Genomic DNA, 16547 nt, shown 5'->3' with positions numbered 1-16547 from the left:
AACTCTAGCCAAGGTACCCATCATCCCGTTCCCTCAGTCATTCGGGTTTCTGGCTCATTGACTCTGGAGCCTCTCACTATATGACTGGTAACTGTAGCTTTCTTAGTTCTTTTCAGTCTCCCTCTTCGACTGGTGCCTCTATCACTTTAGTAAATGGGGCGATGTGTCTATATATGGAGTAGGGGCCACATCTCTCAGTCCTGATATGTCCCTTAATTCTATTTCATGTGTACCAAGTTTTCCATGAAATCTATTAACTGTTAGTCAGCTCACGTTGCTCACCCATTCTCTTAATTGTTCTGTAACCTTCTTTCCCTCTGACTGTATTTTCCAGGATCTAGCGACTGGGAGGAAGATTGGTTTGGGTCATGAGGTGGGCAGGCTCTACTATTTTGATCATGTATCTCCCTACATTGTCTTACATACTGTGGCTGATTCATTTATGTGGCACTGTCGCTTGGGCCACCCTCCTGCTGATTGGTTGTGACATTCGGCTCTTATATCACGTCCAATTAGTCCTTTTTCTTATGAGTCGTGTTAGAGTGGAAAACACCATCGTGTTTCCTTTCCATCACGTTCTGCCAGTCGTGTGTCTAGTCCGTTTGATAAGGTTTCTAATCAATATTCTTGCTCTATTAAATGTTTGCTCTACTACTTTGGAATCCAAAGGTTTTAGACTGAGTAGGACTAAGACAGAGTATATGGAGTGCAACTTTAGTAATGTAAGGAGGTGGGACAAGGATGTAGTAAATATGACTGGACAGGAGGTACCTAAGAGGGATATCTTTCGCTATCTTGGTTCAATTCTACATAAGGAAGGAGAGATTGAAGAGGATGTTAACCATAGAATAAGAGCAGGTTGGTTGAAGTGAAACCTTGCCTCAGGAGTTCTAGGCGGCCGTAAAATCCCTACCAAGTTGAAGGGAAAGTTTTGTAAGACAACTGTGAGGCCAGCCATGCTGTACGACTCAGAATGTTGGGCCACCAAGAAGCAGCATATGCATAAGATGAGTGTAGCGGAGATGCGAATGCTTAGATGGATGTGCGGCCACACAAGGTTAGATAGAATTAAAAATGAAGACATTCGTAAAAAGGTGGGGGTGGCATCAATTGAGGAGAAGATGAGAGAGCACCGTTTAAGATGGTTTGGACATATCCAACGTAGGCCTTTGGATGCTCCGGTGAGAAGAGGCGACTCGTGCCAAATTGATGGAGTAAAAAGAAGGGCAGACCGAAAACAACTTGGGTAGAACAGTGAGGAAAGACTTGATAGCTAGGAACGTAACAGAGAACAAATGACATTGGATAGGATAGAATGGAAGAAAATGATCCATGTAGAAGAACCCAACTAGAGCCGAGTAGATTCCTTTCACCTTCTTCATGAAAGTTTTCTAAGGGATTCATTTAGCCGACCCCAACTAGTTTGGGACAAAGGCTTTGTTGAGTTGAGTTGAGTTGAGTTGAGTATTAAATGTTTGCGAACTGACAATGCACGTGAATACTTTTCAGTCTCTAACGGATTTCAGTTCTTGTCAAGTAAGGGTATTATTCATCAATCTTCTTGTGCCCATACCTCTCAGCAAAATGGGGTTGCCGAGAGAAAACTTAGGTCCCTTGTTGACATGGCAAGTGCGCTTCTATTTCATATGGGTGTTCCCAAGGCATATTGGGCTGAAGTTATTCTTACCTTTTTGTTTTTTGGCATACCGCCTTCCTTCCTCAATTCTCAACAATCATTCACCTTTCTCAGTTTTGCATCCCTCAGGAAACCCCTTTCCTCTACTTCCTAGAATCTTTGGTTGCGTTTGTTTTGCTCATGATTTATCCCCTGGACTTGATAAACTGAGTCCTCATGCTATCAACTGTGTGATCCTTGGTTATTCCAAATTTCAGAAGGGATATCATTGTTATAGTTTTCAGCTCAGCAGTGTTTTTTGTGTCTGTTGATGTCACCTTTTTTGAGGATATCCCTTACTTACCTAAGTCAGTTGATGTTCCTTGTCCTGCTCCTCAATTATCACTGCCGTTGCCTCTCATTTCTTCCTCACCACAGACTTACTCCTGTGGCCCACGACAAACTATTGTTCTCTCATGTGGTGATGAGACCCCATGTGCGCCACCACGTGTAGATGGCACCTCCTCTGATCCTCCTCCTCCACAGCCAGCTGGACCCACGTCCGACCCTGCGGTTACTGTCCCTGAGAGTGTACGTGATGATGCCCCTGTCTCATCATGTACTCGCTGTCGTTGTGTTTTTCATTCAATCAGTTACCATTCTTTTCTCTTTTCTGTCTCCTCTGTTTCTATTCCTCGTTCTGTTGCAAAGACATTAGCTCATCCTGGGTGGAGAGCAGCGATGGGTGCAAATAGTGGTGCAACTTGGGTCAGGCGGGTCGGGTTTTCCAAAGCCCTACCCTACCCGAGAATTATCTCGGGTCAGGTCGGGCCGGGTTGGGTCTAATTTTTTACCGAAAAACCCGAGATTCGTAAACCTGACCCTACCCGATATAGTTTCTCGGGTCGGGTCGGGTTTTCATTTTTTAGCGTGGGATAGTGACTAATTTTAAAGATTGTAGAATAAGAAACAAATCTTCACACCAAAAATCTCTAAATTAATGTCATCAAGTGTATAAATATAAGATGGACACTATATTTTCACAAAACAGACATGATCATCTCACTGAAAACAATTGTATCAATATATTGGAAAATAATTTTCTATGTTATCCAAGAGATATTTAAGAAAGTCACAGTACACCCATATAAGTCGGGTCGGGTTCCGGGTTTCAGGTTTTTTTTCTTTGAACCCGGCCCTACCCAAGATTGAGTCGGCTTTTCCAATTTAAAACCCAACCCTGCCTGAGACCCATGATTTCTAAACCCGACCCATGTTGTTTTCAGGTCGGGTTGATGCGACGACCTCTAGGTGCAAAGTCATACTTGGAAGTTGGTTTCTCTTCCTCCCGATGCTCAAACTGTGGGTTGTAAATGGGTAATTACAGTCAAATACCTTCCAGATGGGACAATGGAACGTCTCAAGGCATAGTTAGTTGCAAAGGGCTACACTCAGACCTATGGTATTGACTATACAAATACTTTCTCACCTGTGGCTAAAATTCCATCAGTCAGGGTTTTGATATCTCTTGCGGTCAATATGTCCTGGCCAATGTTTCAGTTGGATGTCAAGAATGCTTTCTTGCATGGTGATCTGTAGGAAGAGGTCTACATGGAGCAACCTCCTGGGTATGTTACTCGGGGGGAGTTGAAGCCAAGGATTGAAATTTTGGTTTTGGCCTCAGCCAAAAATGAAATTTCGGTGGAAATTTAGGTGAAAAATCTTATAATTTCGGCTGAAATTTTTACATTTCGATTTTGGTTTTAAATTTCGGTTCTAGCCAAAATCCGAAATTTTAGTATTTCGGTCGAAATTTAAAACCATGGTTGAGGCACACTGTTTGTCGATTGAGGAAGGCTCTTTATGGTCTCAAGCAGTCTCCTCGTGCTTGGTTTGGAAAGTTCAATGTGGCAGTGGTACGATTCGGTATGAGACAATGTGTTGTGGACCATTCAGTATTCCGTTCACACTCTAAGGATGGTCAAATCTTTCAGGTGGTTTATGTAGAAGATATTATCATCACTGGAAGTGACAGTGCTGGCATGCAGAGACTGAAGGATTTCCTTCAGAAAGAATTCAAAACTAAGGATGTTGGACGTTTGAGGTACTTCCTTGGGATAGAGGTTGCTTATTCGCAGAAGGGTCTATCTCTATCACAGAGGAAGTATGCAATAGATATATTGGAGGAGAGAGGATAAGGCCTTCTGGGAGCCAAACCCATTGAGACACCCACGGATCCAAACATCAGGCTGCCTCTTGACCAGGGAGAATTGTTAGAGGATCTAGGCAGATACAAACTTCTAGTGGGAAAACTGATATAAACTCACTGTGACTCATCCAGATATCTCCTTCGCAGTTAGTGTAGTCAGCCAGTTCGTGAGCACGCCACGAACATCTCATTAGTCAGTAGCTACCCAGATTGTGAGATACCTAAAGAAAGCTTATGGTAAAGGACTATTCTCCAGGAAGCATAGTCACATGCGAATTGAGGAGCATTTAGATGCGGATTAGGCTGGGTCTCCTGCTAACAGGAGATCTACGACTGGCTATTGTACGTTCATTGGAGGCAATTTAGTGTCATGGAAGGGCAAGTAGCAAGATGTGGTTTCCAGGTCAAGTGCAGTGGCGGAATATAGGGCTATGGCATATATAGGACGTGAGTAATGTGGTCGAGATCATTTACGTCGGAGATTGGATTACCTTACTCATCACTTGCCTCTCCATTGCGATAACAAGTCAGCAATTCATAATCCAATTTTTCATGAGAGGACAACGCACATAGAGGTGGATTGTCATTTTATTTGCCAGAGAATTCAAATGGGAGAGATTAGCATGGTTTTCACAAGATCGTATGACCAAGTTGCTGATATGTTCACTAAACCTCTAAGCAAAGCAAGCTTAGTGATTTATGCAACAAGTTGGGCATGTATGATATATGTACTCTGGCTTGAGGGGGTGTGTTAAGAACTATCATGTAATAATACCCTCCAGATAGGGGTATTTCAGTCATTCTATGTAACACACAATTTTTTTTTTTTGAAAGATGACAAAGTATATTTATACCATGGAAACTACATTGGGGACTAGGAGTCCCGGCTTGGATTTACATAGTATTATGGCTAGGAGAGTACTCCTGAGCCAGCAAGAGAAACAAGTAAAACCTATACATAATTACATCGAGATAAAGGATAACCCATCCATCCTGCCAACTCCCACCAACGTTACAAAACTACAGACCCCATGGTACCCCAACCGAAAACCATTTCCCAACTTCCTTCCCAATCAACCAAAAAGAAATCTTCTTCTCTCCAAAACGCCCGAGGACAAGTACAGGTACAAAAGAAGGATATCACCCAAAGGGAAAGATAGGAGTCTCTCAAGCTAAAGGGAATCAACTTCAATACAGCTACTCCACTGCTTCCAGGATTAGATTAGTGCCTACGATAACCAGGCCTAAGCAATTGAAGCTTTAGTGAAGATCTTCATCATTTCATCCACTCACGTACTTCCTCAGGAATACTCAACGAGATGAACTTAATCAGAGCAGAACAACTCCTGAAGAGGGGAGCCAAAGACTCTCTCAAGCTTATCATGAACCGTCCACACTAGCATTCTTCCCGCGACCTCTTCCGAGAATTTCAAAAGGACTCCTTTAAACTACCAATCAATCAACACAACAATCTTCCTCCCTTTAATCCTGAATTCACACCCGAAGATTATGAAAGGACTGAATTGGAAGAGGAACTTAATGCTTAATCCCCCTCCCCACTCTTCTTTTCAGCCTCTTTTGCTCTTACCTCTTTCTCTTCCTTATCTCTTGCCGCCATTGCTAGAAACATATATTTGGTTGCCCCCAAATCTTCATCGTATTCAATCCCAAAAACGTCCCCCATTTTTAACAAGTCATCGAATTCTTCCGAGAACAATCAATGACTTCCCGACTCTTCTGAACTATCAACAACTCGCTTGGCCTTGCCTTTAGAATCCCCACTAGGCCCTGGGAGCTCCCCATCTCACTGGTCTATTTCTTGTCCTAGCATGTCCAAGGGAACAACTGCCTCAATAATCGGGCTATCTCGGCTATCCTCCAGGTCCCTTATTACAATCATTTTTCCTCCACCCAAAGGCGCCGACGAGTGCGCCTTTCCTTTTCTAAAACTTTACTGAACATGGGGAGTTCGAGGAGAGGCATATGCAATTCCATATCACTTGTCGTCTCAGAGGAGTTAAGGTCGATGCCGGGATTGCTGGTAGAATCTTTCCTTATATGAGCCCGTCGCTTCTTTAGCGGGCTAAGTGAAACCTCACATGGGGTGAGTGATTCCTTCTTGCTAGTTTTTCGTTGTAAAGAAGATCTTTAAGGAGTTCAAGATCTCCAGCCTCATACGAAAAGTCCCGAGCGATCGAACTGCTGCCACCCTGGTTCGCTTCCTTTCCTGGCATAGCTGGCTCAGTGAAGTTGTCAAAATTTCGAAGGAGCTTTTGAGAGTCAGCAGCAAGTCTCCTCTTTCCTAAAAATACCTTTAAGTTTTCTTGTAAAACCAGAGAGACCACCTAGGGTAGCTAGCACCCGTACTTCCGGATTAGTACTTCTACGAGGTATATTACCTTTCCCTATACGTAGACGTTTCTCCTTAGAACTTTTGTTTTCCTTATTAAATCTGGTTTTTATTTTTAGAGCTTTTTTCTCCTTTTTTGAATTCAGAATACAGCTATCAGCGATATCTTTACGAAGAGCCTTTCCTTTCTCACCTTGTGCTGCAGCAATTAATGATTCTGGTACCGACCCGACTCCAGCCTGACCCCACCTCCCCAACACAGCAGCTACTCTGCTTACTGACATTCTAGGTGAGTTGTTGGCTGCTTGGCCAGCCGAGGAAGTGGATAATTCAAAATTCAAACAGGGGCCTACCAACGGCTCCCTGCCATTATCACGACCCTCAGGATTAGCAACTATCACCTTTTTCGGTGGGTCAACCATCGCCGGTGACTGAATGTCGGAAACCTGCAAATCGGGGCCCTCAGAAGCAGCCAAATTTCTTCACTACTTGATTCCCCTATTACCGACATTGCCAGACTGTTAATACTATCCTTAGAGATCAACTTAACTCCTACAGAGTAAATGCTGGAATCTACCCTTAGATTAATAAATGATGGGATAGATTTCCAAAGGGGAGTTATGACCAAAGTCGAGGCAAAAGTCATACGGTGACCATGGTTACCAAAGAGCCGAGTCTGGACCACTTGCCCAGGTGCTGCTCGAGGATCTCCACAGTTGACGTAGACCAAGCATGAAGAGGGATATCATAGAATCTAATCCTAATGGTTCTAGCGCCCGTGTTATAAGCCGGGAACCAGGGTTGACGGGAGGAGAGGTATCCCCCAGAGCATCACCTCCGGGCATCACCTCCACGCCTGAGAATAGCGGTCGCCTGGGATTCTGACTCGAAACCATAGTTGTAAATTCCGTTTCGGTCGCCATTTCGTTTTGGCCACCGAAACGAAATTTCAGTGGAATTTCGGTGCATTTCGGTCGAAACTTTTCGGTCACACAAAAAATATATTAAAAAATATGAGAAAAATCCAAAAAAATAAAAAATCAATTTAAAAGGATGAAAAACTAATAAATAGTGCAAAATATGTGTCCCAAAAGGCATATTCATTACTTAAACACATAAAGTCTTGCACAAGTCCAACTCATAGTCTGATACATAGAAAAACATAAAAAAAAAAGATACATGAAAGTGAAACATAGACAATAACTAGTAGCAACAACTCTCAGTCATCATAACCCGGATGATCATACTCAATGTCTTCTTCACCGTCGTCGCCGTCGTCATCACCACCTGGACCACCAGTAGGGACATCTTCTTTAAGAGGCATGAGAAAGTCGTCGTCGTCGTCCCCGGCCCCAATCACAGCAGTAGGTGCTTCAAGATTTTCCCACCCAATGTCTTCCGGCGTGAATATGACATCTTCTTCTTCTGCAACCCAATCCATTATGACATCCAGATGGTCTATGCTCAAAGGGTCACTAGTGGTAGATGATTTCCTCAAAAAGTCACTGAAAAGGAAAACATTAAGTTTAATGTCAAAGGTTAAACTTAAAAGCTTAAAGTGATGAGGTGAGAGTTGAAAACATTATATTACGTTGTATACCTTTGTCGAATCTTAAGATTGTAATGGACAAACACCAAGTCATCCAATCTCTGGTGCTCCAACCTATTTCTCTTTGCAGAGTGAATGTGTTTGAATGTGCTCCAATTCTTTTCACACCCAGTCGCACTGCAGGCCTGACTGAGGATTCTGATCGCAAAGGTCTGTAATTCTTCCACGTCACATCCGAATTGATTCCACCATGCAACTGTAAAGTAACAAATAGTAAAGCATTATTTGTTGAGAAACTGAAAGTTAAAATGAATTATACTTAATTAAACAAACAACTCAAATATACCTGGTCCCAACTTCGTTCGGTTGCGGATTGCAAGCTTCATTCCAAACATACCCTTAGCCTCTCGATAATCCTCAATCTGATTGGTGATGAGGTTTTGTGTAGCTTCATCAGGTACCAGTCGAGTGATGCATGCCACCAAGCCTCTGGTTACTTCACTGTGCCTAGAGAAGGTAGGAGTGAAAAAGAGCAGGGTTAAGAAAAAATCCTGCTGCACGGAGGGGACTGTGGAGTTGCCTATCCCATCTTTGGTCGATGATCCTCCAGATGGGCATGTAATCTGATTTTCTCTTCAACCTCTCCTTGATGTTCTCTTTGGCCCTATCCATGGCCTCATATAGGTAACCCATCGCCGGTTTGTCCTGCCAATCCACCAAACGTAGCACTCTCACTAAAGGCTCGCTAATGTTTAGAATGTACTTGCATTGGTCCCAAAAAGATTTATCCAACACAGTACTAACTACCCCTTCACTCAGTGGGTGTTGGACAAACCTACTAGTACTATACTTATCAGGCAAACATCTGCTGAAGTGCTTTCCGATTCAACACCAGACTTTGTATGCTAATGAAATTTGTAGCAAATCTGGTAGCAGCAGGGCGGCACAACTCCTTCCCACCTGTGAACTTCTTCCTCATCAAATTCAAGAGGCTTCCATGGTTGTAGATGAACTTTGTAATCGTCCGAGCCCTCTCAATTGTGGTTGCTATTAGGGGTGGACATGGTTCGGTTCGGTTCGGTTTTGGGCTAAACCCAGAACCGAACCATATATATTCGGTTCCCTGAAATTGGAACCAGAACCGAACCATATATGTATGGAACCAAACCGAACCAGAACCATATATAATCGGTTCGGTTCGGTTCGGTTCGGTTCTAGGTTTACCCAACCTTCACCAATGGCCCTTCACCAAGTGACAACCCATCTCAACTGAGTTTCTGTTGTGTTTTTAGTTTTTAGTTTTAAGTTAAAACTTATAAGTTAAAAGGGGGTGAATTAAAATGCTGTGGGGTGATTTTATCAAATGAGGAGTGAGAACCGAACCGAATTTGCACCGGTTCCCGGATTTCGGAACCGGAACCGAACCATATACATATAGAACCGAACCGAACCGAACCATATGTGCAGGTTCGGTTCGGTTCCTCGGTTCGAACCGGAACCATGTCCACCCCTAGTTGCTATGTGAGGAAATACAGTCGGTTTGCACAGATGCTTCAAGATGAGATCTAAGCAATGGGCTGCGCACGGAGTCTAGAAGAATGTACCAAACGCAGCTTCTAGTATTTTCTCAGCAGATTTGTAACTTGGCTCACTGTCAGTTACAAATTGCACCACATATTCCGGATTCAGCTCCCCGACAATCTTTTCAAAGATATTGTATAATTCATCGGCATTCTTCACTATGCCAGATGCATCAACGGATTTGAGGAATATGACTCCTTTAGGGCAGTACACCAAAAAGTTGATTAGGGAGTTGTTTGGTGTCTGTCCATCCATCTGCCATAATGCTACAGCCAGTGTATCTCCATGACATCTTAATCTCCTCCAAGTAGTTGTTTAACTCATCCACTGTATTCTTCAAAATGGAACCCCTTAAAGCATGATAAGTAGGTGCTTTATAACCCGAACCCACGGCATTCACAGCATCAAACATAGGTTGCCAGAAAGGTGAATTGGCAACATTGAAAGGGAGATTGGCATCATAGCAAAGCATGCCAACCGTCATGTTTGCTCTATCCACTGTTTCTTTGGTAGCCAAAACACTTTTAATGCTTGGCTGGGCTCCAGGGGTTGTTCGTGGTGCAAAGAAATTCCTGATCCCTCATGTGATTCCCTTCTTCTTCCTTTTTGTACCACTCGGTTCTACAAGAACTTCCTTACCCCTTCGTTGAGGCAATGGTGTGCTAATGTCTTCTTCATCCTGCTCTTCTTCTTCGTATGGTGTGCCATAAAAACCTCCAACCTCTGCTCTGGATAGGCTCATCCTAGCCCTTTCTTTTCTCTTTGCATCTAAAAGTTGCTTCATTCGATATTTTACATCTTCAGTCACTTTTTTGCATGATGCTACTTCACCAGGAACAGCCGCTAAATGTTCTTTCAAGCGGGTTATACCTCCAGTCGATATGACTTTGCTACAGAATATGCAAGTTACTTTATTTTTTTGACCCGGAACCAATGTACTGTAAGCCCATGCCGGGTCATCCGATCTAGCGGGTGCCGAACCAATAGAGGATGCTCCTGCAGAAGGTCCCGAGCCCGACCCACTCATTCTGAAATGAAGTAGAAGAAGGGGGAAAATGAATTAGAAGAAAGGAAAATGAATTAGAAGAAAGGAAATTGAAACAAATTACAAAAAAATGAATTAGAAAGGGACAAATGAAGTAAGAAATAAAAGAAAGGAAATGGAAAGAAATAAAGAGAACCTTGAGGTTGAACTTGATTTGAAGAGAATAAGATAATATTAGCCTTCCCTCACTTGAAATTTGTAGTGTAACTTGTAAGCCTTCACTTGAAATTTGTAGTGTAACTTGTAATTTGCAAGCCTTAGGAAATAGTTCTTGTAGTTGTAAGTTGAAGGTAGGCCTTCCCTTTGCTCCAAAATGGACTTGGATTGAGTTGAAGAAGAGTGTAGACTTGTAGGAAATTTATTAGAATAGATAGTGTAAGTGAAAGTAGAAAAGAGAAGGAGAATTACTTATGTGAAGGTGGAGGAGAAGAAGGTAGGGGAAAGGCTATTTATAGAGTTTTTTATTGTTTGTGCAAGTAAAAATAACTAAAATACCCTTCCCAACAGCTATAAACGGTCACATTTGGAAGCTAAAATGGTCAAAAACCCAAAAGAGCCGTTACAGGGGCATTGATGTAATTTTTGCAAAAAAAGTCAAACTAGCCGTTATAGGCAATTTCGGACGAAATTCAAAATTTCGTCCATTTCGGACGAAATCCAAAATTTCGGTCAATTTCGAACGAAACGACCGAAATTGACGGAAATTTCAAACGAAACGAAATTTTGAGGATTTCTTTTCGTTTTCGGAACAAAAACGAAATGTTTCCTCCATTTCGGACGAAACGAAACGAAATTTATAACCTTGCTCAAAACAAAACAAAATATCCACTGAGTTGATGGAGTAAGGCTTTTGCAGCTCGGAAAGGCCCCAACATCTTTTAGCCCACTCTCATACATCTTCCAGCAGCAAAGATCCAAATTTCAAACTCCCAATGAGGCAACTCTTAAGACTTTTCTTTCTTTCCTCCACCAGGCTAGTTAGGATCTCAAGGGCCAAGAGATCATCATGTACATCAACCTGAGAAGGGCCGACTTTAGGCCTCCAAACCATGGCTGGGGCCAGTTTGGTGTTAGGCTCTGAGCATTTTCTACAAACATTACGCGAGCCAAAGTTTTTGTAATGGCATTTTGAACACATCCAATCGCTGCCATTCGAGGGCATACGTCGGTTAAACTCGGTGGCTTTACGGCCCGGAATTCTTCTGGCCCCAAATTCCAATCGCCTCGCTCTGGTGTCCCTATCCTCAATACTTCCCAAGGACCCTGAAAGGGATTTGGGAGGAGCCCATTGAGGCCTAACCAGATTGTCACCTTGCCCGAACAAACTTAATGTCCTCCGGTAGCAAATACCCTTATTCAATAAAATTTAGGAAGTGTTCCACTATATGGTCAAGATTAGAGCCACACGAACAAATAAGAGAATCCACCGGAAAGCCAGAAATAGCGGCCACCGAAGGAAGAATCAGGCGTCTTCTGAAAACATCCCTGATAGTCATCCCCGTTTGTTGTAATTTGAATTTTTGACTTAATTAAACATAATCTCTCCCAACACACACAGATATATATATATATATATATATATATATATATATATATATATATATATATATTCGTGTGAGAGAAAAAGTTGTCTCTCCACCGAATCCTCCATCTTCTCTTCTGCTCTTTTCTCTTCTTAATCTAATCTCCATTATTACATGTAACTGACTGCTTTCCTCCGTAATGGGAAACTCAGGGGCTTTTTTCCTCTTATCCAGATCATCAAGTGGAGCACGGTCAAAAAAATGGTTGAAATCCACATCTTCCAAGTCATGTGTCACGGGCCAAATATTTGAGCAACGGAATAACCCGTGCGGCGCCCCAACATGCACGAATGCTAGGGCCAGCCTTCAATCGTGCAAGCCTTTAAAGGCCCTACACGCCAACACCCCTGATGCTTCAAATGTGCACACAAACTCTAAGCTGTTCAACAGGCTACTTGGCTCAGATCTTGAAATGCGCTTCTAGATACCCACACTCATGATCAGCCTGCATCACGAGTACATCGAACATAAGGCCTTGGGGCCTAATGCAAAGTCCATCGAGTACGAGGCATGACGATGTCACGCACCAATCCGCCAAGCACTAGGGCTTGGTCATCCAAGGAGCAAGATGCCCCATGGACTGATCCGCAAGGTGTACACCTCGCGAGGGCAACCGAAGTCGCCCCGGCACGAACCCATGGAAGGCCTAGAGAATGGCCTACCCACGAGACGTACCGCGGTGCAGAGGGGCAAACAGTATAAGTAGCCCCCTACACCGGTCCGCCGCGCAATGCATGTGGGAACCCAACCCACATGCAGTGTCTTTGGCCCCCATCCTCAACCAAAGAAACTGGAGCATCCCTATGGATAGCTCGCAGTCCGCACCCAATGTTCCCTTAGGGCACGTCTACGAGTTGAAGTATGATTTCCTACTGTGTGCAACAAAATGCACAAGTAAGTCCTCTTGCAACCCATGAGCAAGCCACCAAGGCTCCTGCCCACACCTGCTGGGCCTAACGGGGGAGGAGTCAGCAAGTCACGAGGTCAACTCCTCCTATAGAGTTTGGCCAACCAACCCCCTTAACCACCAGTGGCGACCAAAGGTGCTATAAACAACGCATTTCCAAGACGCAACGAGACGAGACGAGATGGATTTTAATACCGGTTGTGTCCTGAACTGTTTCCCCGTGACACTCCCCCACCTGATAACGTCGACGCCCTCGTCGACACTGAACGCTCTATGAAGCTCAGTTCCACAATAACAATGACTTCTCAATCTTGAAAGCAGCTGCCACTGGTACTTCGACAATCAGCGTATTCTGACTTCTACTGCATACCACACTGCCTCAAGTTCTGCCAATCACTGCACTATAGCTCTGCTGGAGTTATCTTCAACAACGATGGTTTTCCCGGACTCCATCAAACTAGGCGAAGGTTTTCTGACGGTGCCTACAAACGCTGTGGATGACGTGCCATCACTTTCGGCACGGAAGGTTATGGCTCACCTACAACCGGATGACGTGCCACCACTTTCGGCACGGAAGGTTTTGGCTCACCTACAACCGGGTAGCGTGCCATCACTTTCAGCACGGAAGGTTTTGGCTCACCTACAACCGGATAACATGCCATCACTTTCGGCATGGAAGGTTTTGGCTCACCTACAACCGGATAACACGCCATCACTTTCGGCATGGAAGGTTTTGGCTCACCTACAACCGGATAACATGCCATCACTTTCAGCATGGAAGGTTTTGGCTCACCTACAACCGGGTAGCGTGCCATTACTTTCGTCACGGAAGGTTTTGGCTCACCTACAACCGGTTAACGTGCCAACACTTTCGGCACGGAAGGTTTTGGCTCACCTACAACCGGTGATGATGGTTCTGAGCACTCCACCAAACTCCATGAGGGCAGAGCGACCAGCTTGAATCATTTCCTCAAGCAACTCTCAAGTTCCTCCTCAGCTACACTCGAGCTTCCTCTGGAGTGGTCTTCCGAAATGGCCAACTTGCACCGCTTCGTCTCTCCCTGAATGTGCCACCACTTCTGGCACAGCACCTGCCTCACTTTCGGCCAAGTGCAGCACTTGCCACCTGCAAAGTGCAAACCAACCACGGAGTCCACAAGCACTCCCAAGCAAAGAGACCACCACATCAGTCTCGCCTCCTCCTGAGGCCAAGAATCCCCTGTTGGGATCAATCAACTGCGACGCTTAGTCTTGCCTGCTTCGGTTCAACACTATAGAACTTGATTTGAACAATCAACCCTTATGCCACAAATGGTCTCCTTGGGCACTTGCGGCTAGTACTCACACTGCTAACCACCCCAAATATTCCATCATTCAGATTGAGCTGTCCTTTCAATTTCGACAAACTAAGAGATTCTAAAGCAGCAAGAAACACACAAACATACCATGTCGTCCCATACCAACACAGTCTGCCCATATGCCATCTGAGCTCACCACACTGTCCCATATCAGCACAGCAAACCCATTATCAAATCTAAGCGGCCTTGGCGTTCGTTCCAAGGTCTTTCTGAGAAGAGCATCACGCATGCTCGATTGTAATTGTGAACTGCCATAAAAGTAATTCAGTCATTGACCAGCTCTTCATCCTGAGCATGTGTGCTAATTTGTCAAACTGGTTATGCCATCACACTGAGCAAGCAAATTCACTTCGATGAGCGCTTTGGTGCCGACACGTTCAACACCTCATCTGATAGGGGAAGGCTTATGCCAGCAACCAACCCTTTTTTCATAGCAAGCCCTTAAGGCCATATGCTAACCCATCAATGTTAGTCAGCACTGCAACGGAGCATTCACAACTCCCCAACTGCCACTTCCGATCTCACACATCGGTGGGTCACTGAAAGATGCCAACATGTTCGCTGACGGTTGCAGCTCTAACACTGTATCAAGCTTCGAACAAATCCATTGAGCAATGCTTGAACAAACACTGATGGTACTAATCTTTGCAGGCCATCGCGCCTCTGTTGCGCGACTCAAGTAGAATAAGAGAGAGTCCCCCGAAAGGAACATACCCACGCAATTTCAGCTCTTCTTCGGCTGACTAATGGACTTTCAAAGTGTTAGATTCAAAGACATCCGCAACTTAGCACTTCCAACTTGGAGTGCTAACATTCAAGCTCTTTCCAACTCCGCCACAACAGAAAGCATTTCCCGTTCCTTTGTGCAAAGCAACATGCACTAGAGATGCACTAATCATAGCCGCAAACACTGCCACTTGCTGCAACTATCCCAGCACAGACACCAACTGTATCATAGCTCCTTGAAAACTCTTGATTCACAACATGCTCTGATCTGGCACTAGATACCATCTGGCACCAATTCTCAAAGCCCACTCTGAATACATAGCTTGGACATTCGGCTCTGATACCAACTGTCACGGGCCAAATATTTGAGCAACGGAATAACCCGTGCGGCGCCCCAACATGCACGAATGCTAGGGCCAGCCTTCAATCGTGCAAGCCTTTAAAGGCCCTACACGCCAACACCCCTGATGCTTCAAATGTGCACACAAACTCTAAGCTGTTCAACAGGCTACTTGGCTCAGATCTTGAAATGCGCTTCTAGATACCCACACTCATGATCAGCCTGCATCACGAGTACATCGAACATAAGGCCTTGGGGCCTAATGCAAAGTCCATCGAGTACGAGGCATGACGATGCCACGCACCAATCCGCCAAGCACTAGGGCTTGGTCATCCAAGGAGCAAGATGCCTCATGGACTGATCCGCAAGGTGTACACCTCGCGAGGGCAACCGAAGTCGCCCCGGCACGAACCCATGGAAGGCCTAGAGAATGGCCTACCCACGAGACGTACCGCGGTGCAGAGGGGCAAACAGTATAAGTAGCCCCCTGCACCGGTCCGCCGCGCAATGCATGTGGGAACCCAACCCACATGCACTGTCTTTGGCCCCCATCCTCAACCAAAGAAACTGGAGCATCCCTATGGATAGCTCGCAGTCCGCACCCAATGTTCCCTTAGGGCACGCCTACGAGTTGAAGTATGATTTCCTACTGTGTGCAACAAAATGCACAAGTAAGTCCTCTTGCAACCCATGAGCAAGCCACCAAGGCTCCTGCCCACACCTGCTGGGCCTAACGGGGGAGGAGTCAGCAAGTCACGAGGTCAACTCCTCCTATAGAGTTTGGCCAACCAACCCCCTTAACCACCAGTGGCGACCAAAGGTGCTATAAACAACGCATTTCCAAGACGCAACGAGACGAGACGAGATGGATTTTAATACCGGTTGTGTCCTGAACTGTTTCCCCGTGACACATGGCTGCTATCAGTATCATCACTCCTGGTCATTGTGGCGATTAAGTAGTTGTTCAAGTTGCTGAACCTGCCGTCATAGACTTCCATCTCTTCATATCTAGCCTCTGTTCAGGGCTCTTGTCAAATAACTCTGCCTCAATGAAAACAGTCTCTGATACCACCAGATGAGTCCAGGGAAGAATTTTCATACTATAAATAGTCCGAATAGTGTTTGAACTGCTAAAAAACTACAGATTTTAATAATATGCAATAAAAGGGTTCTTAGCAAAGATATAGGATGAAATTAATAGATTTAAGCAAGAACAATCCAAAAAAAAGAAATATACCCAAAAAAATATAGTAGGGTCGAGGAATCTCACTAGAAAGGAAAATA

General features: G+C 44.5%; 2 protein-coding genes across 3 annotated transcripts in view; both read right to left on the bottom strand.

Annotated features, from left to right (window-relative positions):
- Window positions 1–16547, bottom strand: part of SOL1 (carboxypeptidase D) — a 50752-nt gene that overhangs the window by 10410 nt on the left and 23795 nt on the right. The window lies entirely within an intron of this gene.
- On the bottom strand, window positions 7279–9016 carry LOC143883731 (uncharacterized). Its single transcript, XM_077387051.1, has 3 exons — window positions 8070–9016; window positions 7775–7979; window positions 7279–7679 (listed from the first exon to the last, which is right to left on the bottom strand). Exons 1-3 carry the CDS (start codon window positions 8116–8118, stop codon window positions 7394–7396), a joined length of 540 nt encoding a protein of 179 aa, XP_077243166.1. The 5' UTR covers window positions 8119–9016; the 3' UTR covers window positions 7279–7393.

Source organism: Tasmannia lanceolata, unplaced genomic scaffold (genome assembly GCF_043159265.1).
Source record: "Tasmannia lanceolata isolate RefF3 unplaced genomic scaffold, GAP_Taslan_0.1 ptg000008l, whole genome shotgun sequence".
Classification (NCBI taxonomy): Eukaryota; Viridiplantae; Streptophyta; class Magnoliopsida; order Canellales; family Winteraceae; genus Tasmannia; species Tasmannia lanceolata.
This window is presented reverse-complemented; position numbering and strand designations above follow the sequence as displayed.

Bases quoted from the DNA above. Each gene is read 5' to 3' on its own strand.
- LOC143883731 (XM_077387051.1), bottom strand. From the start codon at position 8,118: ATGTTTGGAATGAAGCTTGCAATCCGCAACCGAACGAAGTTGGGACCA. The intron at 7,980-8,069 runs GTATATTTGAGT...GTTACTTTACAG, and splicing joins CCGAACGAAGTTGGGACCAG to TTGCATGGTGGAATCAATTC. The intron at 7,680-7,774 runs GTATACAACGTA...TTTCCTTTTCAG, and splicing joins AATCTTAAGATTCGACAAAG to TGACTTTTTGAGGAAATCAT.